Source organism: Cottoperca gobio, chromosome 24, assembly GCF_900634415.1.
Source record: "Cottoperca gobio chromosome 24, fCotGob3.1, whole genome shotgun sequence".
Classification (NCBI taxonomy): Eukaryota; Metazoa; Chordata; class Actinopteri; order Perciformes; family Bovichtidae; genus Cottoperca; species Cottoperca gobio.
In genome coordinates this window covers 11,805,743-11,831,071 of record NC_041378.1, presented here as the reverse complement: position 1 = coordinate 11,831,071, position 25,329 = coordinate 11,805,743, and the positions used below count along the sequence as shown (strand labels likewise).

At 39.7% G+C, this 25,329-nt stretch overlaps 1 protein-coding gene across 2 annotated transcripts in view; it reads left to right on the top strand.

Moving 5' to 3' along the window:
- Window positions 1-23,529, top strand: part of nkain2 (sodium/potassium transporting ATPase interacting 2) — a 70,721-nt gene extending 47,192 nt beyond the window's left edge. For both annotated transcript variants that reach the window (XM_029425347.1, XM_029425346.1), the window contains exons 4-7: window positions 2,812-3,012; window positions 12,241-12,301; window positions 18,292-18,373; window positions 20,892-23,529. In XM_029425347.1, the coding sequence (XP_029281207.1) occupies window positions 2,812-3,012; window positions 12,241-12,301; window positions 18,292-18,373; window positions 20,892-20,901 (354 nt within the window). In that variant the 3' untranslated portion in view covers window positions 20,902-23,529. The remainder of the gene's footprint in view (window positions 1-2,811; window positions 3,013-12,240; window positions 12,302-18,291; window positions 18,374-20,891) is intronic.
- Window positions 23,530-25,329: the final 1,800 nt, after the last annotated feature.

The following is a 25,329-nucleotide window of genomic DNA, read 5'->3' as shown; positions in this document are numbered from 1 at the left end:
AAGGGACTGCTGGGAGGCTCAGTCTTGCAGGTAGCTGACTGGCAGTTCCACTGGCCTCCTGGGACCAGGTGTTGGGTATGTGTGCAGCGGGTGGGATAGATAAAAGTTGAGAGGTCACGATGATGTTGTGAGCATGTGCGAGGCCTGTAATATCTACAAAAAGACACATGAGCAGGAATGGAAAGTATACACATATTTGAATAAAGAGAAGGAAGAGCAAGCAGAACGAGATACTTAGCCCAGTTAATGTTGGCTTTGCTTTCCACTTATCCTCCCACGAAGACTCCTGCGAAAGACTCCTTTGTCTTTGTCTCCCTGAGTCTTCGTCCGATGAGGCTGCCGCTGACGCTACGGCTCCAAACAAATGCTGTTTTGTTTTTTTTCAGACTTCATTACTTGTGTGACTACAGCTGTGCTGGCCACTCCCCCGCAATCAGTCACACAATGCTGAATGAATCCTGAAGATGATAGCTGGCAATTGAAAGTCACAGATTTAATCTTAATCAGGATGCTTGCCCAAGAACAGTAGTAAACAAATACAGTTAAGCAGAGGAACCTATTAAAAAGCAAATATACTTTAGCTTGAATTCTCCCAGTCTTGTAGTAAGATCCCTCCAGAGTCCGAATGCACCTAAGTTGGTATCTGTACACTAGATATTTATCTAACTTATCTAAAGCAATCAGTCACACGACGCTCCTGAAGACGATAGCTGGCAATTGTATCTCACAGATCTCACCTTAATCAGGATATATGCCATTTGTGGGCTTCACTATAACTATTATAGATTTAATGTGACTATAAGTCACATTAAATCCAATTAGTGAAAAGGTGTGTACAAAATGTGTGAGCTTCCCTACCGTTTTATGGGAATATTTACCTCTTCATTACAATTTATTGCTGTTGTTTCACGGGGATAGTCCCCGTGAAAATGTACTTTGGGTATGTTTTTGCCTCATTGGGGAGATTTTTCAATTTCTCGCAATTCTTGATTTGATATTTATGTTTAATGTACCATATCAATAACACAGCAAGAAAACCACTGAGGGCACACTTGCTAGGGAACTAAAAATAACTGAATTTTGATGGAAGAATACAGGGAAAACAAAGTTTTATCTTTTTGTTTTTATATATCTTGGTAGAAAAAGATGCATCATCACAGAGAAGATGAACAAATGACATGAAAGTCATTTTTGCTTTCAGAGTGCTTTTAAAGAGCATTAAGGCTTTTCATTAGACTAATGGCAAAGCAGTACATGGGGGGGGGGGGGGGGAACAAGCGTGTGTGTAATGCATTTGTTAGTGTTTGTGTGTGCCATCTGTGGAATGATCTATGTCTCTCCTTGCTAAGTGGAGTCGTTAATATTTGCATTATTAAAAACAAGACGACTATAACTGATTTATTGTGCGTCTTTCAGGCTTTTAGAATTAAAAGGATTGTAGAGGAGCCAAAGCAGATACCCTACACTGCAACTGCAGGTGCCATTGCTATGTTGTCTCTCTCTGCTGCTGTGAAGCGGAACTGAAACAACGAGGGACCAAAAATGTTTATTTATTTACTTGTTGTCAGTTGTGCTGTTCTTTGCAGCTTCTGGCTGTTGTTTAAAGTGATCTCTGCCAGTGATGGGCCGGCTCATGCTGCGGTGGAGAAGCTGAACAAATACAGAGAAGACATGTCTTCATATCTATAGAACAACTAGACTTAAGGGTCTGCAGCTACGCTAGTGTCTCTGTGAGGCTTTACTTAGACATGGAACGTCTAAATGCTAATGTGGCAGGCTAACATTCTCAAAATCAAAATGTTAACATGATTTTGTTTAGCTGATAATGTTAGCCATGTCCACATCTTAGTATTGTAATTATCTTGCAAAGAATTCACTAATTAGCACTAAACACAAAGTACAGCTTAGGCTCATGGGAATAACATTAGTTTGGGAGGTCTTCGTTCATAAACATAGACTGTATAAAAGAAGTGTACGTAGCCTCCGGCTCTGAAAAGTGAAGCAAATGTGGAAGTGCTTTAAATGTGCCAGCAGGGGGCGACTCTAATGGTTGAAGAAGAAGTCCAATAATAAAGTCTATGAGAAAATTACTCACTTCTCACTTCATTTATTATCGCAGTAAACATTTTCCTGACGAGTCTATGGTCTCAATCGCTAGTTTCAAGTCTTTTTCAATACATCATGATGTTCGTTTATTAAATTATGGTCTCATTTAGAGTAAAATAGAGCAGGGTGTGCTTTAGGGCGTGGCTACTCTGTGATTGACAAGTCGCTATCACGGCGACCTGTCAATCAGGATAGAGGCATATCAATGGGTATTCCTCCCCAGCTCCACCCTCTCGTACAAATATGGTAACATTTTAGCTAGTGACCCACCCATGACACCACAACACAAAGCGTTTCCTCTCTTACACTGAAATCATCATACGAGAGCTTCCGGCACACACAAAATAAAACACCAAAACAAAACCAAGCTCCTCTCAAACTCCCCCTTGTTCCTGTCTCTGGCCTCCCATCATGTTTCCCTCTGTTCCCCTTATTGTCCTTATCATAACCCTGCCTGTGCATGATTTAGATCTAATCTGAGTGTTCCCAGATCATTGGAATTATAAATCTGGGATCTATTTTTAGCTTGCGCCAAACCGTCTCTCCTAATCTCTGTCTCTATCTATCTCTCAGGTCTCGATATGACAAACAGTTTGGTTTGAATTCAAACTTGGTTATAACCTGCTGCTGCCTTGTTCCAGGTCTGCCTTGTGTCTGAGGATGTAATTCAACTCTCGTTCTGTCTGTCTCTCTGACTCTTGCCAGGACTCTGACCTTGTCCTGACGTTCAACCTGTCCATGCATCGCTCCTGGTGGATGGAGAACGGCCCGGGGTGCAGGGTGACACCCATCACCCCGCCTCCTTCCTGGGCACCCGAGGACCACCGATATATATCTATATCCGGCTGTCTGATGGATTTCCAGTTCATAGAGGTGGCTCACTCCTCGCTGCAGATACTCCTGGCTGTAAGTACTTGAGTTAAATAAGTACTTTCTAGCATGCACTGCAATTTCAAACTCGAGTACACGCATACACGCTGCTGTTACATCTCAGCTTATGGCTTTAAACGGCCTTTTAACTATTAGGAGTGACCTGTCACTCACAGTGGGTGCTACTGTAAATGTGTAGCAATTCAGTTCATATGTAATATTTTATTGAGAAAGAAAATTGAAGTGAAGAGTGTTAGCAAATTAGTATTGAAAACCAAAACAAGGAGCTGAAAGATGTTAAAAGATTCTTCAGAGCGGATGGGAACTTAAGACTCGGGTGATAATTGGGTTTGATATCATGGGTGATTTTATCATGAGGCATTTATATTGATATTAATAATAAGAATAATACATATATTTATAGAGAGCTTTTTATAATACTCAAAGACACTTCACATTTACAAGTTAAAACAACACGTTAAAAATGTTCTCACCTAACTCTCGGAAATAAAGCAAAAAAAAAGAATCCCAAAGTATTGAACTGTTCCTTTTAGTTATGACATTTTAGTGCATTAGCTGTTAATTAAAAAATCTGCTGTGTGCGTACAGAGAAGATGTAATATATGTAGTCGTTAAATAATTTGCTTTTAGTGATCTTTTTGTGTGTTTCTGTGAGCTTTGAAATTAATCCAATTATTACATTGATGTTCTATAGAGTGACGCTCGCTTTAAAGTGTACTCCAACCACGCCATCTTCTTTGTCTGTTGCAATGGGTTAGGGAATTGTGGTTGATTGTGCAACTTTGTGGTAAAAATAAAGCATCCAGGCTCCATTAAGTTAATAACCTCATACCCTTATTAACATAGAATGGCTAGATAAGCTCCTTTAGAGACTCTCTCGCTCCCTATCTCAGTTTCTTTGTGTGTCTCTCTCTTGCTCGCTCTGTCTTATTTCATTGTTACAAAAAAAAACGATTTCCTTCTCTCTGTTTCCCTCTGCCTGTCGCTTACCCTCGCCCTCTGTATTTCATCCTCTCCAGCACTGTCAAACTGCGATAATTAGCAGGATCAGAAGAGACAGCAGAGAGAGAAATAAAGAGCAGGAATGAGGGAGACCTGTCACTTTTCATCCCAGTCACCTCAATACTGATGCTCTGTTTTGTTTTTCCAGAGCGCACCCACGCATATGAATACACGCACACGCGATAAACAAAGCGACGCTTCAATGTGAATGCATCGTTACACCAACAGAAAGAGAGAAATAAGTTTGGGAGTTTCAGCATGTCATTTCTTTTTCTTTTCTTCTGTTCTGTGTCTTCCCTTCCTCGCTTGGCATGACTGTCTCTCTCTCTCTCACACCCGCTCTCCTCATGCACTTTCTCAATCGATAGAGGTACTTATAGTGTGGCTGAGTGCCAAGCCACCACACAGCTGTACCACTGTCTCGCTGTAATTGGTGTGTGGAAACACTGTCATGCTCCATGAGCACACACTCAACAGTGTGACTGATTCACTGGCTGACTGGCTGCCTGGTTTACTGTAATTGGTGGAAACGCTGTCAGGGTCTTTATAGCATACGTTCAACCGGTGGACTGGCGGACTAAGTGCGGGGTTAGGTTGGGTCGGACTCTATGCTGACTGGTTGTTTGCATGTTTGCTGGTTAGATGATACTTTGCAGTGAAAATGAAAGGGGACATTTGTGACTGGTAACGCCAATGTTTTCCTGAAGTCAGGGCTCTTTTTGATGGAGAGGAAAACAAATCTCAAATGAACATATGTCAGGGCAGTGTGGAATTCGGAAAAGGCCACTGAGGCATTTCAGCTGTCAGCTGAGCATGATTTTGTTTGGTCTGTTGGGTATGTGATGGACTGGTCCAACTGGCTCACGGATTTTTGTCGACAGGTTTGTCTGTTTTAGAAGTTCAGGTATGACTACACATCAAAGTTATTAGGGCTGCAACTAACGATTATTTCATTGTCGACTAATCCGCAGATTGTTTTCTCGATTAATCGTTTGGTCAATAAATACGAACATAGTGAAGAATGTCCATCCCAGTTTCTCAAATCCAAGGTGATGTCTTTAAATGTCTTGTTAGTCCAAAAACCCAAAGATTCAGTTTAATATGATATAAAAAAGAGAAAAGTTGAAAATAACCACATTTAAGAGAAATTACTTTAGCAATTAATTGATAATTGTTTAAAAATAGTTTTTTCTGCCAGTCAAATAATCCATTAATCAAGTAATCTTTGCAGCTCTTTCATTATTTCTTATTTCTACATGAGTTAAGAATAAAACGAAAATTAAATTAACTAATAAGGAAATGAAAACTAATTTACTGACAATCTGTTTGGTGCCTCCCTGACTGTTGCAGAAAATGGCTGTGTTATTTTGAGTTAACCGTCTGATTACTTCGCCAAATGTATTTTACCTGCTAATAGCACAGGGTGATCATTAAATTACATTTTGCAACAAGATTAGGCTTCCTGCTGACTCAGTGGTCCAGAGTGCATGCCTTTAAGTAATTCCAGTGATTAGCATAACTTCAACTAGAGTGGAGAATCTAATCAGTGAAATCACCTACTGTTGTTTTTGGTTGGAAAGACAACCTCCGTACACGCAGCCTTCTACTACACACACCGTTGAATGGCCTTGACTATAAAATATGCCATGGGTTCATGTGCTTGTTTGCATGTTAAACCTTTTTAGCAACACTGAAACAGTTTACTGAGGAAATGTGCATAAATTGAGGCCACTTTAGACTGAATACTGAACAATATCGATAGGCAAGTATGTTTCGCTCCAAATTGGCTCATATCCTTTGACATATTACTGTTATAAAATCCAAAATGTTGAGAAAGTTCTGTCAAAATGACCCGTAACTACCAGGCAATACAAACTTTTAAGACAGTCGTGCCCCTTTGCTCACCCTGAACCCTTTCAAAGTAAATTGTTCAGTTGCAGATTATTTAGTGTACACCAAATATATGCATGATTCAAACAGAACAAACAAGTGGCACTGCCAACACCCAGAGCCCTGTTATTAGGTCACTGAGAGACAAGACTAAGTCAACAGCCATGATGCTGCTGTGAGGCCGTTAGTAGGGATGGAAATTGATAAGCTTTTAGTGAGATCAATGTTCTTGCCGATTATTCTTATCGGTCCGATTCTTTATCGATTGCCTTATTAAAAAGGCAACGCAGGTGTTTTATTATCTGTGAGTGTGAACACGGTGTAGAATGACCTGACGATGGCAGTACATGAAAGGTTAAGGGATCACCAAAGTGATGAGAGTTTATCCTGAGGGGAACATGGACGTCTGTATCAAAGTTCATGCCAAAACCACACATTTCCACCTCATAGTGGCGCTAGAGGAAGTCATTAGGATACATCATCTGGAGACCATAAAAAGATTCATGGCAATCCATCTAAAAGTTGTTGAGATACAGTATTTCAGTCTGGACACAAATGATGGTCTGACTAACGGTCCAACATTGACGTCCTTAGAGCCATGTAGCCATGGCTAAAAACACAGACAAAATATTACTCAATATATTCCTCACAATATGTAACTATGTTTAAAAAAGCAAGTGACATTCAGAGGACAGTCCTGGGTCTGTCCTCTCATAACGATCCATATAATAGCAATGTTTTAATGACCACAACCAAAGGACATACAGTACTTTTCATAGCTGTCGTTATTCAAAGATCAGGGAATGTGTGAGAATTGAATGTCAGTTAACTAAGGCTGCCGCTCTGCTCTACAGCACTAATCCCATATTTGCCTTCCAATTTTCTGCTTTTCAGATTTAGACTAATAAGAACTTCCTCAATCAGTTATAGAAATGTTGAAATGTTTGCAACAAAGGGATGGTAAACGGCAGGGTGAGCGAGGTTGATACTACATTTGTGAGCGTCAAACAGCGCAAACAAATTAAGATAAAAGTGATTGCCCGTAATTATCGATTGTTGCATTGAAGCAATTTTTCACTGAGAGCAAAACATTAGTTTGAGTTTAAGTGGGCAGATTTAATCCAATGAATGTGACACCTTCATCGCGGCACAATTTATCTGCAGTAGAATGAGGCAGCAGTAATGGATTTGAGATTAATACATTTTCATAATAGAGTAATGGATCCAATACAATTAAGATGATCACACAGGCGGACAAACAACCGTACAATTAACATCCCTCACAAACAGTGTGAAGGTTGTCGGTGTAAAGACGCGAGGAATGGGAAATAATGATCTGAATTACATCATGATCTTCTGAAATGCTGGTCGTACGTCAACCTGTGAGCTGATTCAGTCTTTACAGAACCATGACGTGATGATGCAGTGCCGTCAGCACTTCCCACTGCGATTTGTTTTGGCAAAATGCAACCTCACCTTCCTCCTTGGTGGAGGACGAACTGCGTCACCGGGTGACTGACCTATAAGATTCTTCCCCATGGCATCTGTCCTTGCTTTTCTAAAAGGTCTCCTCCCACGATGCTCCCCCTGAATTTGTTGGTCTCAGGCTATGCTAAACGCACACTGTAAGTTTCCCCTTCCTTATCGAACACCAGCTGTTTGACATTAAACTATTTCTCCCCGAGCTCCTTTCAAAACTTCCAGGTGTTATCAGGATCTCTGCCAAGGGAGCATTTGGGTTATTGTAGGAGTGAATGTTGATTCAGTTATCTTTTTTAGTTTAATGACATTTTTGTGGGCAAATGTAGCCCCCCACTCTTGCATTGGATTCTTGATCATTGTGGGGCACTCGTTAAAAAGAAATCACTGTAATAAACCAATGCCCAATTTAAATCACAATGTTTTTATGACATTGATTTATTTGCTATAAAATGTATAAAAAAACACAAATACCCGTCGTATACTAGGATCTAATTTCTGTGCTTGTAGGATTTGTAGCAATTTTCTCATTGTTGTGTGGCTCTAGTACGGAGTGGCCATAGAGAGAAACATTATATAAATTGAAGCTACGATTTAGTATTCTTGTGAGATATCATTTCTTTTTTGGTGGCTCTTTGTATATACACTTATGTCTTGCACACAAATGAACTAAAACGTGGGAACGATTTAATTCAGTTGAGGCCACGGATTACATCTCATGTGCAAAAATGTATAAATTGTGGCCTCGATTTCAACATCTGCCTGTGGTTGGTCGGTTGGTCCACCACTTTGGTCCAGACAGAACTATCTCAACATCTATTGGACATCTGGTCCCCAAGTCCTGAGGAATTTGATCCCCTGGTTGTTCTTCTAGTGACACCATGAGGTTCATTAAATGTGGTACACACATTCATGTCCCCCTGAGGATGAATCGTAATCACTTTAGTCATCATTTATATTTCAATGTAATACCAAATTTTAATTTGTCCAATATGGTTTAAGTACCTGAAAAGTTAACTGGCTGAAAGATTATTGGGAAGACATTGGGAAACTAGAGGATGCACCTGCAGTGCAGGAAGCCCACTTTGGAGTCATTATCATTGCAAACTTGTTCAGAACATTCTGTTCAAGCTCTAGAGGGGAAAATGTTACAGTCAACTGTTGTGGAGAGGCGAGAAGAAACGTACATTTGACAGTTTATCACCCATACCATTACTCTTCCCTGCCTTAAGATAATGCCACTAGGTTTGCTGACTCACTGTTGCTTAACTAACTGTATTGTTTATCATGGAAGAAAGACGCTGCTGCACAGTATTTTTAAGAAATGGGATAAAGACTGTCTTCCCGCCTCCTGGGAACATAAAAGCCCATTAAAATGTGTTTTGCTCTGAATGAGCGACATGCCTCTGTGAGGTGGAGTGGTGGAGTTGTACAAGTTATTGCATCTCAGGCTGAACAGGGCAGGGATCCTGTCCGTGCTGAAGTGGTGCTATTTCCATTTCCACTCGTCACACCGAACACCTTCAGTATTGCTGCTGTAACTAGGTAACCCTGATCCAGAGACAAAATGAGAAAAGGAAGCAGTGTCAGATCAGTCCATTCAAATCCATTCAAATGCAGACAGAAGCTGCAAATTAGGAAGAAAGATTTACAACAACAAAGAGAGACCTGGGAGAAGCTAACATACTTTTTTCCCTAGCACACACACAAACTGTTGTCTATCACTGACTAAAGTTGAAGTGTTGATCAAAGTTGAAAGAGTCAGTTGAATTTCAAGAAACTGAGGAACTGAAATTATGAAAGTGTGATAAATTGTGGTTGGACGAGTCAGCTGAAGTGTAATCACTGAATGCAGAGGAATTCTTAATAGAACAATAAGAGATAAAAGCAGTGGAAGTGTCAGTGTCAAGTGTGTATACATATATATATATATATATATATATATATGTATATATGTATATAATATAAACATATATATATATATATATATATATATATATATATATATATATGCATATATATATATCTATATATTATATACATATATATATGTATATATTTTATACATATATATATATATGTATATAATATATATATATATATATATATATATATATAATATATATGTATATAATATATATGTATGTAATATATAATATATATATATATATATATATATGTATATAATATATATATATGTATATAATATATATATATATATATATATATATATATATGTATGTGTATATACGTATGTATATAATATATATGTATTATATATTATTATTTATTTATTTTCACAGATTTATTTTTCGTTTGGTACATTTTCCCTTCCGCACAGTACTTTCTCACTTTACTTGGTGGCAATATAATGATCTGAATACTGTGAGCTTCAATGCATGAGTCACTCATAAAATAGTGTAGACATAATAATAATAGTGTAGAAAATAAATAAATAAAGTTACCTTCAAGGTCAGTGTACAGTGCTGTGGGCTAAGTGAGGTGGATGGTTGTTTGGATGTTTTGATAATCTTTGTCATATCAACATCTGTTGTGGTAGATTTTATTATGTACTTTAGATAAATAAAATATTTTATGGAGAATGTTTTAGCCCTGGAAAACTCTAAATGATGAATGCTTCACGAACAGCAGGGTAGTCCGAATATAACTGCAGGCACCAAACCTACTCAGACCCAGAACTCCAACAACAAACAAGATAAACCGCACACATGTCACAACCCCATAGCTAATATTTGTGCACCCAGGCTATCTTATTTGGGTTCCTTCGCATCGGGAGAAGATCAAATCAGTCTTATTGTAAACAGGATATTATGTTTACATGCAGCAACACCAAAACGGAATACTTGAGTATCCAGAATATTAACAGGATATTGATGTGCAGAGAAACGCACTCTGTCACAGCTGATCAAACGCTTTCTATTGCAGGGCGGCACGGCTCTGCACTCTCTTCAGTGGTACTAACAAATCTGCACCCGAAAGTCATTTTCGGAGGCAATGAACCTGCAGAAGACAGAACGAGCTCCGGGTTCAGCTTTCACTGCATGTGACAGAAAACTCCTGAAAGTCATTTAAACAACATTTTGACTTTGTGACATTAAAATTGTCCTTTAAGTGAATACTGCTAGTAAATCATTCTAGCTGGATTGGCAGCGGACAGGGGAGGCAGTCTGTGGTTTATGGGTCATTTTAATCTTTCAAAATAAAGGTATTCTGATAGACCGCTTTTAACGGCAGTGACAAGTGAGATTTTGCACGCAGTAAAGTTTATCAGCGTGTTTGACAAGTGGAAATTGCTTGAGGTATCTCTGATACATAAAAGTGTCCTGCGTAATCCAAATAGATTTTCTCATCTGATCCCCCATGCTGATACTGGCAGCATTGTCTTCTTTCAATATTTGGCTCAGCTTTAAGTAAAGTCATCCCCCACTGAGAAAAACACTATATTTCTGGGACTCATGTACTTGTCAGTGACAAGGAGAGAAACAAGGAGGAGAAATAAAGAAAAGGAAGGAAGGAAATTAAGATAGTGGCGAGGAAGGAACAGAAGCAGGAAGAAACCGCAAGAGAGGAAGAACAGGAGGGAGGAGGGAGGGTGCTTTGGGAGCTGAACATTATTTAGACTAAATGAGGTCAAGACCTTGAGATATACTCTGAATCTTAAATGTAGTTGCTCACATTTGCAGCTCACTGTGTGTGTGTGTGTGTGTGTGTGTGTGTGTGTGTGTGTGTGTGTGTTGGCATGTGTGTGTGTGTGTGTGTGTGTGTGTGTGTGTGTGTGTGTTGGCATGTGTCCACGTAGTCAATAGAATACCAACCAGGTCAATGTCATTTTACTTAAATCCTCCCTTTGCACAATACTGCCTCTTTATTCAGGGTAATTTGTTGGTGTAATGCCTCGTACAAACACATTCGTAAATCCATCACTGTCTGCCTGTGTCTTCCTCTCTTACCACATTTCTCTCCATCTCTGCTTCCTCCTCTATCGGTGCGGGTTAATAAGGTCACTCAAAATCCAACCTTACATTGACCGCACCTTCCTGCATCTTCACTCCAATCGGCCACCTCTAACAAGTCGCCTTGGAAACAGACAGCCAATGGAAGAGCAGATCAGAGTGCAAAGGTGTTCTGCTAGTGCGGACTGCTATATCACTGTCTAAACACTGCACAGACACATTTAGTGCGATCTCTTTTTGTAGCAAATCCCAGCACACACACAGCACTGTAGCCCCTTTATTGTTCAATCTGCAGCCGTCATTGTTTTCAGGTTTGTGAACGGCCGATGTGAGACCGTGAGAGAGAATAATGTGAGGTACCACCTCTGCGTTTAGTTACAAGCTCGGCACAACAAAGCCCTGTCGGAGTGAGCGCCGGTGGTGAGGTTTTCATTTTGACAATAGCAACTAATACGGAACTATCTACCTTGGCATCGACAACACCGAAACAATAAAGGGGGCTGAAAATTCAATTACAGTGATCGCAATCGCACTAATGTTTATCCACAGCTCCATAATGGAGACATTGTGGCGCTGTCTTTTTCTTTATAGTTATATGTCTTGAAAATGTGTATTAAAAGAGTGTCCGTTTAGGCTAACCTTGAGGTTGTCATTGAAGATCTCAGACAGCGTGTGCGTGAGTGTGTATGTATGTGCGTGTGCGTGTGCGTGTGCGTGCTTGTCTGTGTGTGGTTCTATTGATTCAAGTGCTCTCTTTTGGAGCTGTTCTGCTCCACTTACACCAACACCTGTTTTCCCTGTCTGTTCCAACAATTTGTTCAATGTCCATGCTTTCTCTGCCTGTCTGTCTTACATGAAATAATAATTCCTCTATTTCTGCTGCTCTCTTCGACTCTAGTTGATGGGGTTTATCTATGCCTGCTATGTGGTCAAACTCATTTCAGAAGAAGAGGATAGCTGTAAGTACACACACACTCACACACACACACACACACACACACACATTTTACAGCGGACCCGGAACGCTTTTTATTGCTGTTACGCCTGCCAATCTATCCGTTCGATACGCAGGTTACAGTGATAGTCATTTTAATTATTTATTTTTCATTTCCCATTAGCAGTTGATGCTAACAGATTAGCTAACACAAGCACACAGAGTTGGTTGAAAACTGTTTGCGCCTGACTTTTGAATGTTTCCAGCTCGTTTTAAAAAGGTGAACTTTTAAATATGCACTTGATGGCTACATACTATTGTGCTTACAGAAAGTGTAAAGCTATATGTCCCGGCTTTGTTCTTGTATTGCAGTGTAGAGCTAGTTAGTCCTTGTATTGTGAGTATGATAAGATATTTTCTTCTAACATAACCCTGTTATTCTCCTGAAATTGCGTATACATTTCTTTTCACTTTTAGAATTAAAGAGACAAGGCTCTACCAAACGTTGGTCGGGGATGCTGAAGAGCTCACGTTTGCAGCTCATGTTAGAGCAGACAAACACTTTATCCATGACTTTAGTTCTTGTGTTTTTGCTTTTTGGAAAGGTCAAACAAATGCACTACCCTCCAAATTCTTTAAATGTCAAGTATCGCTTGTATTATAGCTACATGTGTACTGCTTCAATATGTGGCGAAATTCGATCCCTGACAGAACTACCTTCAGGGTTTCCATCAGAAAGAATTGGTGCTGGTCAACGTGTCCTGGAAGATTTTAATAGAGAATGGTGCCGAGCCAAGGCATCAGCTCAGACTCATCGTCGTCGTTGTCATTAGACCCGCTGAATTGTTTTTACGGGACGTTATGATCGGAGAGATCTAAATATGTCGGACTTCAGTAGATTTTCCCGATCAAACACAGGTAATTACCAGATAACGGAAACCCTGCCTGCCTTGCTAAGCTACGGTTGCGAAGCTATGATTGGATAATCGCTGTTTGGCGCAGCATGTTAGCTACCTGTCAATTTGGAATATATTTTTAAGTTGTTTCAGGTGGTTTAAGTGTTTGTGTGTGATGCTCCTGAGTTCAGGAATCAAGTCAAACTCAATTTAATTTGTTTCCTTTTTCATCCCTATTGACTGCCGTCCACTCTTTGTAAGAAGGCAGCCGGTATGAGTGAAGCCATCTCGGACTGAAGGGCTTTTACTGACACTTAGACAGAATTCAAAGTGAAACCAGCTCATTCATTTACAGCGACACATGGAGAAAGAGACGAAAGTGAGAGAGAGAGTGTGAAGGATGAAGAGTGCTCGGTAGATTCATGCTCGATCAAAGTTGTCTTACATTCTTACATCTCTCTTACATACTCGCCACTTTGAACCGTCGGCACTAGGCAACGGTCAAAGGGACAATCTTAATTCAATCTTTTATCAATGCATCAAATCATCAATACCACCACGTTGATTCGCAATTGTGCAAGGACAACATTGACTATCATTTAGACGGTCTAAATGAATTGCATCGGAAGTGTAATAGCAGTAACAGGCGAAGGAAATGAGTCAAATCAACATGTTGGTTCTGTGATTGTTGTATTTTGAATGCAGTGCGTGCCTTTGAGCATTATCTTAAATGAGCCCATTTACCTGAGGCCATCAGTTTAGTTATTCCATTAAAGTAGACGCAGCCGTTCCTCGGGAGGATCAATATGCAAGCATGTCTTATTCAACACTGATTTGAGGGTGGTGTTTGCCAACACATAAATATTGATAGGTGATAAATGCAGACTGAATCAGTGGAAATCGTTTGAAGCGCCTAGAGTAGACACGTTTTCCTGCTTTCCTTCTTGTCCAAAGCAGATCGGGGATCGCGATTGACGGGGAGAATTACTTCAGTTTGTTTTAAAACTTATGGGTCAGTACCGGATACAAGACCTCCGTCTCTTCATCGGAACAAACTACCTCTGTGCTCAATGAGGTCACAGATAAATGCTAAATCATCTCATTGTTAACAAGTTAAAAGTGATGTAAGACTCGCTCATTTCTATGCAGTATAATTGAGTTTCAGGGGTTATTTTGAAATGAGATTGTTTCTGCACTGCATATTAATAAGCTTTGTGATGACAGGAAACCTAAAATGCCACTTGTTCCTTGTCTGAATAATTAATGTCTAACACTTTTTATTTGGCCTTTGCTTTACTGTTGTATTTTGGCCCTTGGCTCTTGTTGCTGCACATTGCTGCTTGTTTTGCACCCTGAGAGAGAGTTCGAAATAAACAACCATTTCAGAAGAGAGGAGTACGCTGTGTATCCATGTGAGAGTTCCTTGTGCTCAGTGACATGTAAAATGCTGCTTGTTAAATCTTCCCTGTAGCAACTGAAATCTTAGGCAGAAGCTTCAAATGACCTTTTATCATTAATTTCTCCTTTTTAAATGTCATGGCAACCTATTGTATCTATCAGCTTCTTACCTTGAGCGATGGAGTCCGACACAAACACACTATCTTCTGCCAAATAAGAACAGTTTTGGTTGTTTTACATGAAGAGATTTCTGTTTTCGGCTTTGTTTTTATCACCGGTTCCAAAGGTATGATGTAACTTGAAGGGCTCTAGGAGAGTGATGGCCTTCAGCAAGGCCAAATACCTTGCAATCTTAAGAAAAGTGAAAAATAATGTGTTTATCCGCCCTGTGATTCTGATCCGCTCCAAATTTGAATGGCTTCTTCCTTGGCCCATGCTTCACCCTTTAACCAAGATTAATTAAATTGGGCCAGTGGTTTTTCTGTAATCCTGCAGACAAACCAAACAGAAAACATAACCTCCTTAGTGGAGTTAAAAATGTGTAATATTTCCATGCTCCAAATGGAGTTTAGCAACATTTGAATCTAAACGTGTGGTGGTTTGCTCATGTCAGTCAAATTGAAACCTCATCGACACTTTTTGACTGTTCTTCCCAAACTTTAGCTTAAACTGTCTTATTTGGTCATGAATATTTAATGTTATAAAGAAGCACTGTGAGTTTTTAGGGCCTTTAACAAATTCAGACAGATTTCAGCACCATGCATCATCAGCTAACCATCTATTCATCCCCTCTGTGAGCCGCTTGTGGTGTTAAAAGTCATTTGGGAGCTGGAGCCTAGCATGCATCGGGCTAGAGGCAGGGTACACCCTGGACATGGTGCTAGTTTATCCCAGCGCTAATGCATGTAGACAAACATTTTCACACCTACAGGCAATTTAGAGCTTCCAGGTTCATCTGAATTTGATATCTTTGGACAAGGAAACAAGAGCACACAGAGATGAAAAAGGATGCAAACTGCACACAAATGAGCGAAAATAACTTAAGCCACACAAGTCATTTCTTCTTCTCAAGGAACGAGTGTTAGCCGAAGGATTTAAATTGAGGCTTCAGGCCTCTATTAAGCCTTAATGAATATGTACGCAATGCCAGCGTCCTGTCACATGCATCATTTCCAATGTGACAAGAAGATCATTTTCTCCAGAATGATTTTTTGAGATTCGTTGTCATCTTCGTGTTGTCCAGCTGCGCAATAATGCAGACTCGAAGACTAAACAATAATCAGAGAGCTTTGCAGGGAAATGTGCCTTGGGTAAAGAAGTTAATACTCACTGAGGACCAATGAAGGTTTTGAGTTGCTGAGAAAGCTAATTACTCTGGTAATTATTCTGTGCATGTGTGAATGAGAATGTGTGTGTGGTTGTATCTGTGTGTGGGTGAATCGTTACAGTTAGCCTTTTCGGTCTCATTGCTCCTTGAATGTGTCAGACAGATTCACAAACCCTGAGACCGCAATCTTTGCACGACCAGTCTTTGTGTAGGTGGATGCTTTTAGTCAATCTAGATGGCACAACTAGAAAATAACCACATACCACAATCATTTAAAAATAATCTGACCATAAATAATCAGATCAGACTGCAGTTTCTGGGACAATTGTTTGTATTAAACGCTTATTCGACAAACCAGCATCTTATGAATAACATATCGGTATTTTTTCAATTGAGCCGCTATACAGCACACTGACAAGGTTAGAGGCTCCATTTCCTCTTGCGTTCAAAGGGTCGAGCATGGCAGTCTGCTGAGACTATTTGACTGCAGCATGAATCAGCAGGAAAGCCTTAGCGTTCACACCGGGGCCATTCTCCCACAAAAAAAGGATCCTTACAAAGAAGGAGCACATCAAGCGCAGGCGATGTCTCCTCCGCATTGTCTGGCAAACCACGATGAGCCCAATGATCAGAAAATATCACAGTATTGCAGCAGTCGAGGGAAAAACCGCTGATAGACAAAGAAGATCGTCTGTTGTCCCGTTGTGTGGTGTAATTTCACATGAATGCATTAAGAGGATTAAGGGAGGAGTGTGAAAACTCACAGCCAAAGACGTTGGTGGCTTATAATGATTTTTTTTTTTACACAACTTCAACAGAATTAAAAGAACAAGATCGGTATGTGAGGACAGATACAATGCAGTGGATCAGTTTATTGATCTATTTCCCTCGAGGCTTGTCCTGTCCTGTTTTCTTCAGCTAAGAAATATCGCAAGAAATCTGATGTACATAGTCTTCTACGGATCTTAAACTATTATTTCACCTTTTCATTTCCTCTAGATTCTATAATTTCCTCTACACATTCCTCAGTCAAGCAGCTTTAAATCAATTACAGTTGGTTAAAAATGCAGCTGCCAAGCTATTAACTAGAACGAGCCGTCGGCCCCACATTACTCCTGTTCTTGCGTCCCTCCTTTGGCTTCCTGTATCATTCACACAAACTATAAGATCCTGTTGATTACATATTAGGCACTGCATGACCTTTCCCCCAGTTAAAATTCAGACTCATCAATCCTCATTCTACTTCTCGACCACTACGATCCTCAAATCTCATCTTTTTATCCATCACCTGCTCCAAATGTAAAACAAAATGTGATCACTGGTTAGCTTAGCTTAGCATAAAGTCACGAGACAGGGGGAAACAGCTAGCGTGAGTCTGTTCAAAGTTAAAATCCACCTTTGACTTGGTTTAATCTGTACAAAAAACTAAATTAAAGAAATGACAAATGTGTGTTTTAAAGGTCCCATATTTTATATATTTATATATTCTTGTTTCCAGTCTTTATGCTAAGCTAAGCTAACCAGCTGCTGGCTGTAGATTCATATTTGTGTACAGACATAAAGAGTGGTATGGATCTTCTCGTCTGACAGCAAGAAAGTAAATAACAGCATTTCCCAAAATGTCAAACTTTTCCTTTAAAATAGTTACATTACGTTCATTATACTCATTATCATGAGACATCATGAGATATGAAAACATAACAGCACCATGCATATTCATCTATGTTATTTATGGTGTGTTTTAATAGAGGCACACATAAACTAATTAGTGTAATTGCCTGACTGTGTTTGGCTTCTTCATCACTTTTAGATTTACATCCCTGCTTCTTGCGGGCTTATGGTATACTTACAGCTACTTTTATCTCTGCAGTGGCAGCCAAATACCGCATTGTACTTGACGTTATGAAAACCTCCCTTAATAAATACGAAAGTGCGCTGCTGATCAAGGCAAGGAAGCACCCTTTTATGAGCTCTGCAACATCAAAGTAAAAAAAAAAAACATTATGGCTTCTTCTCTTCAGAAGTCCAGGCTCTCTGCCTGAGTCTCAGAAAAGCAACCACCTGCTGGCAGCTCCTCAGCCTAGGAATATGCGGAGCCATCCTAGATAATTTAAGAGTTAAGAGTATTCTCAAGGCATAAATATACCGCTATATCGTCTTCCTCCTAAAAAATTGAATTATATTTGAGTCACAAGATTTTTGGCCTAAAGCAGTTTCATGCCTACAACCCTGATTAACTTACGGAGCAGCAGCGAGGTGGTGTTTCTTGTACAAACTGTACTGTTTAGACTTCTGTAGGTGTAGGAGGCCTAATGCAGTGAATCATCTGTGGTGGGAGGATCCCAGATGATAACCACAAAGGCCTTTTCTAATTGGTGTTTTATTTTTGTCCAGTTGATTTTATAGGAGGGTTCGACTCATATGGTTACCAGGGGCCTCAGAAGACCTCCCACCTTCAGCTACAGCCCATGTACATGTAAGTATAGCTATACTCTGTCTATTTATGTACAAATGTCCTTTTGAAATACTTTCATTGTGTGTGTTTTTTTATCACATCACCACCAGTCTTAAAGATGAGGATAAATGTGGTAAATGGTGCCAGAAATCCAGTTTATGTTCCTCAAATATACTCCAGATCCTCCGAACCTCTTAAATTCCCACCCGACCATCAACAGTAATCAGTGTTTTGTCTTTGTTTAATATCTTGAGTTCTGCAGTGAGGATGATATGAGCACATTCTCGCTGTATCAGCATAAGAGCTCATCATTTATCAGCCCAAGGTCTCATCGGTTACCACTGTTGGAGCGCTTTTATCACTCCCCTCACACGTGGCAAATAAAGGTGGGGTTGTGTGACGAAAGCCGCTGAAGCTGTGTTTCATAATTCGCTGTTTTACCCTCAATAAATGAAAAGAGCATCCTCCTGATTTTTTATTGATGTGTGATTAGATTCTGTTGTTTTGCAGGCTAGATTCTAGTTTATATGGTGATTTACAGAGACTCAAGCCACAGACTCCAGTTTTGTCGAGATCTTCAGCTATTCTTAGGCCCGGAGAGCCAATAGGGTAACACAGGTCTGAGTCCAGGCTTAGACAGCCCCGCATCAATCTCGCTGTCTCACTTCGTTGTGTGGAAAGCGCCAACCAACACAGCAAAAGTACACTAACAAACAACAATACGAAATACTGGCGATTCAACTGATGTGCAGGAGACAGGTGATCAATAGCTGTTTTTATTAGAGAAAAGAGCCAGGGACAGATGCAGACGGACAGAGAGAGAGTTGGAGCGAGAAATTGAGATCAAGATGGGTAGATGGGGGGGGGGGAAGAGAAACACAGAGTGATGGATGAAACATAGGACTAAACAAAGAAGAAAGGCAATAAAGGGCCATTCTGTAGTTTTATATGTCCCCTGTGGAAGTCATAACACAGATCATAAATCATCGACCCCCCAAGATAATGGCTGAAAACACAAACACACACTCTCTCGCACAATGAATACACATCTGTGCACAAACAGATGCAGGCTTATACACTAATACACACAAACACTGCATACACATCATGTCTAGATACGGACAGCAAATGTGCTGATAGACGTCTTGTGCTTTAATACACACACACACACACACACACACACACATATCGACACACACATGTATGCCCAACCACTTGCACAAACATCATCAATATGCTATCATTGTTCCCCAGCTGTTGTCCCTTCACTTTGGTGTTTATTGGCTCCGGCCAGAGGGACTAATAAAAAAAGCATCAGCTGTATCGTCCCAATGGAAATCTCTCACACCCAACCACCCACACACACAAAATAACTTCACCACAAATAACCCCTCCAGAATATTGTAGAAATCTGCACTTCTTTGCAAAGAAAAATAAATAAATCAACTTATTGCTGACCTCCAAAAACATGTGTTTTTATCGTCTGCATCTAAAATCATCCCAAAGACATCAAAGCATCTAAAAAACAATATAGAGCTGAAATTTCAAGTTCTGACTGTAAACGTATTATTTATTTTTCACACAATTGATGTTTTATTTCTGAGTCCCTCACCACTGAGCTCTTGGTTGCTCTTGTAGCCAGTTTATTCAGAGCTAAGAAAATGACATTAGGAATGTGTTAAATGTTGATGGGGAACATGACATTTAAAATAAATGATTCTGAAATCAGGGTTGGATTGGTATCAGTGCTAAAGAAATGTATTTAGTAAAGTCATGTTAGAGCTGTGCTAACGCAACTTACTCAAGTGGCAGTTATAGGCCAATGCTAAATGTTAAACTGCAACACCTGCTTTAACTACCTCTCTTTAGCATTTACCTCAAATGTGAAGCTATTGTAACATTAGCACAAGCAGAGCAAAGTCATAAAGGCTGTTATACATCAATATTTACCTGAAGTTTGCTAACATTAGCCACCATAAGCTAGTGTTAGCAGCGGTGCGGTTTTACCACTTATGAATTCAACTTTTAATGTATGGAAAATGTGTTATTTCTTGTGTTAAAGGTCTCAATTTAAATAGTCCCACTTTAAAGTAATGTCATTTACATTGTGTCAATATTTTTTTGCCAACCAATTAACAGGTAGCAGGTAGCATTTTGTTTCTTACTTTTCATGTTTTTTGTTCTTAATAGTTTGGGGAAAGTATCAGAGTCAGTATACGTATATACCCATGAGGATGCTCTCAAGCTGTCTCTCGAGTATTATCGTTTATAAAAAAAAGACAAAGGACAAGTGTCCTCATTGAACATTATGTTGTTCAGCCTATTTGCCAGAGTGAGTCACTTTATCAAGGACGATACTAAGCAAATGCACCGCTAAGCATTTAATCACAAACCTCTTAATCTTTACTGTCCTCAATTATACTTCAAACAGTTGTGCTTTAAGAGGTTCACATAAACATTTACCGTTAAATCTATGCTAAAGCAATAAAAGGGATTCAGTCACTATTTTGTATAACCCTCTCCTCTCCTCTTCATTCAGGTCAAAGTAAACCCAGCTACTCCAGGAGCGCTGCCTTACCAACCACCGCTGCTCAACTTTTACTATCCGACTGTCTTTAATAAACAACAACCAAGACACAGAGAAGTGGACAGGATGCAGAAGACACTAAGATATTCTCCGTATCTCCCTCTACACCCAACCCCCCCACCCCCCTACCTGTACTCGGTCTTATTGCTTCCCTGGACTGCCTGTCTGCTGTTTTTAATGGAGTTATCTCTGTTCCTGATGAAACACTGGCCTCATGTGGTCGAACACGGTAACTGCAGGACATGTGTGAAACACCAGTACAGGCAGCTCCAGTAACAACTGCAGTTTTGTGTGCGTGTGTGTTTGTGTGTGTCTGCGTGCTTGTGTGTGCGTGTGTGTGTGTGTGTGTGTGTGTGTGTGTGTCAGAGGGACGCGATCAGGAGCCAATGACTTACATCCTCTTGTGATGTTGGATATCTGCATTGTGAAAGAAACCCAAAGTGTTTCTTCAGGCTTCCAAGGAGAACTCATGATGTTAACACGCAGCACTGTTTCTTCAAGCTGCTGCAGACAAGTGCAGATATGCCTGACCAAAGAGTAAAAAAAAAAAAACACTAAAAAAACAGCGACACGTGCTTGTGTATACAATAGAGCCTGTTAAACCATCTCTGGAACTGTTTGCTCTTTGTGCCTGACACACCATGCTGACCAAGCATCCATTAACAAGACGGCCGATATAGGAATGTCAGACATCATTTATTTTTTTTCTACGGTTACTTTTTGGTGCAATGTGGAAGCTCGTTACAAGTCAAGACTCAAGCACGAGCGCACGCCACACACTTTATTCTGCAGTTTCATCAGAATGTCAAACGACAAGTGCAACGCGTAGATCTACATACTTTCAGTCCATATGTGCATGTGTACAGGAAACATTCACATACACAGGCATTAAGTTATGCATATGTGAATTCACACATGCATGCACACACACACACACACACACACACACACACACACACACACACACACATAACAGATGTATTAACGTTTTTACTACTAATGTGAATCTTAACAATGTTTACAATAGAAATTCAGTCTGCCGGACAGGAAGACAGAAAGGAGACTTTCTAGCTCTAGCATCTCAAATGTGTTTTCTGCCACATTTAACAGACGGGACAGATGTTCCAGATGTGTCCTTTGGTCTCATGCTGTCTAAATATTTGTCTTCCGTCCAAGACAGACTGGTAGAGGTAGATAAAGACAGAACATGACAGAGAAAACAACCCCAGAAGAGGGATTGAGGTCAAGCAACAGTTTCCCTTCCACCTCCAGCTCTCAATGACAAGCTTCCCTCATCACTTCTCCATCTCTTTCAGCAGGCAAGTCTTTCCCTTTTTCTGAATAATAAAAAAAAGCCGGAGGCCAGATCAAGTGCCCAATCAGCTGAATCGGAAGCATCTCGCTCTTCCTTATAACAGAAATAGTTCAAAATCTTCCACAGGCAACGCTTACAGGAGAAAACACACCTTTTACAGGAATGACAATCACAGTCAGGGTGGCCTGGATCTTATCATGGATTGGATTGCATTAAAAATAAGACAAAAGTAGAAAAATGGCCGTCATCGCATCTAAATTAGATGATTTGATTAATATATTATTGTTTTGATATGTTATATTTCCAAACTACTGGTGGATGACAGAGATTGGTGAAAGAAGGAAAAAACAAAAGGCCAAATCTCCGATGACACTGCACACGTTCGCCCTCGCCTGCAGAATAACAAGGACAACAATCGTACCAGAGAAATGCCAGTCACAGCAGCTCCCTCTCTTCACCTCACCACTCAAATTTTAATGTTGAAAGTGCCAACCATATCACCACATGGACATCTGCAGAGCCTGCTTTCTGAAAGCCACAGACAAGGACCAGAAATAATGGGTCTCAGGTTCACTTTTCTTGGGTTCCAAAGCAAGAAAAGAACAGGATATCACAAATCAAAAAAATCCACATTAGCATTCCAGGCGGCCAGCAGGTTTTCTCTTTTATTCTTCTCAGAAAAATCCAACTGATTCTTAATGGAAACGTAACTAAGCACGTTGCATTTGTGTTGCAATCACTGGACCAAAAGTTTGAGGCCTTCTCCGTCAATCAAGGAACATTTCTGGGTGGAAACACTGACCTAACGATGGACTATCCCGCTCCACAAACTACAAAGTCCACCCCCCCCCCCCTCTGCCAGTAATTATCAGCAGTTCATGTTTTGTAACAAAAACTCTGTGGGTTACGTTCAGAGTCGCTGCCCCGCGAGGCTCCACCGACGTTCACTCCGGAGGACAGAAACAACATTTTATGTGTTTGCATGAGGTGTTTCCAAACTGTTGCGTATTTAATCTCATGCTGCGTGTGACTAACTAGCTTCTTAAGATGGGAACTGTTTGGTTTGTTGAATGCTCCTCAACTCTCTTCAAAGAGTCCTAAATGTGAACTTTGTGATTTTTCTATAAATAACACAGTCTGAGTAAAGGAGATAAAATAGCTACTACAATGTAAAACGACGAAATGTAACTTTGAACTTCTAGACGTTTTTTAATCACATGTGGCCGTGTTTACTGTTTTTTCTAGTTGACTACTAATGTATGATGTTGTGTACAAGTGGGACTACTGTGTTTTATTTCTTCTAATTGTACAGTGTATTTTGAAATGAGAGAGTAAGAGGAGAATGGGAGGAAAGGGAATTAGTTGCACTATAGGCTGTAATTCTTTCATTAACCTTTCTGTCAGGGCGAGAAATTCACTTTCACTTCAGCACGTAATTAACATTACAATATTAATTTACATTTCTATCGTCAACCAACAGCACATGTTGCTTTTTATTAAATGAAATAACTGCAGATAAAGTGTCTTTGCGAAATTCAAATTCAGGACGTAATGCTGTGAAAAGGGTTACATCCAATATTTAGAAGCTTAATTGAAAAAGATAGTTGGTTGTGTCATTAGCAAATTTGAACTGAAAGTGAATTTATTTGTTAATTTGTCTTTAATGGAGTTGATTAAGTCAATACCACCTGGTACTGTGGAACCAATATCAACATAAACGCCAATCTGTCAGATATAAGAGAGGATTTCAGATATATAATGTGACCCGTGCGTGTGTGTGTGTGTGTGTATGCGTCTGTGTGTGCGCGTGTAAGACTTTGTACCGCAGTACATTGTACTTTTCTGTCATGGTGAACTGAAAGACACTTAACCCAGAACCTGCAAAGCTACGACTTCATCACAAACGAAACTGAAGGAAATTCAAGAACTCATCAAAGATCGTTAATGAACAGCAATAACAACAGTAATAATATATTTTAAAGTAATAATGAAGACAGATTCTCTAAAGTGTGTTATTTATCTTCACAGCTGCTTGATCACATTTAGACTTTGGAACAGTCAATAGAGCTGTTTGTCTGTGGATCTAAGGATGCACATATGTACATAAACAGTTAAACATTTGCAGAAGAAGTTGGAGGCAAGCCGTTATTTTGTTGAATGGTGTCAATAAACATTCAGTCAAGCTATTGTAAGGTTCTGAATCTGTACTAAGTTACATATCCCTCCTTAAATATAACTACTACATTTTGAAGCTTTAAAGTTGTGGCTAGATTAAACTATGGTGCTGAGTAAATGTATGAATATTATGAGAATACATATATCCTGTGTTTTGCAAAACTTTCAAAAGAAATTCACAATTTATTTTGCATTTTGATAAAGCGAAATGCACCATCTTCAGCTTAATTCAAACTACTTTGATAAATATTTTGAAGTGTTCAACAATTCAAAGCCCCTGGAAACTTGTTTTAAATGATAATTCTATGACTATAAAAGCAAAAATCTAAAGTTAAAGTTATTTAGTTGTTTTTTTAATTAAGAGTTTAACACTCAAAATATCAGTTTGTCATCGTGTGTGGGTTTGGTTTGACCAGATTTGATTAACAGTGGCCTGATGGCCATTTCTATAAGTGATAGATAATGCGTGTATTCACCCTGTGATTCTGATCCGCTCCAAAATGTAATGGCACGTGTTACACGGTTCCACCAAATTCCACCAGTAGAAAAACAAAGAAACCATCAACCGAACCGAAAACAGAACCACTTTGGCGTAGGTAAAAACCCGACTCATGTTTTGCTTCAAAAGTTGTAATGCACAGTAGAATGGGACATCACCTCTTGCTATTGGAAGCTCACCGAGACCCAGTTAAAATAACCAAAACTGTGCTAAATTTGATCAAATTGTTTGCGTTCATGTAAGATCCCATTACTTATTTAAAGAAGCTGATTGAGAAAATAAGTGTTCTGGGTCTTTAAGTATTGCCATTGGTGCTTGCTCAATTAGTTTAATAGGAAAATACAGCTGTAAAGGGTAAGAAAAGTCAAGTAGGAATATCATGCAAGAGAATTGTGTAGGAC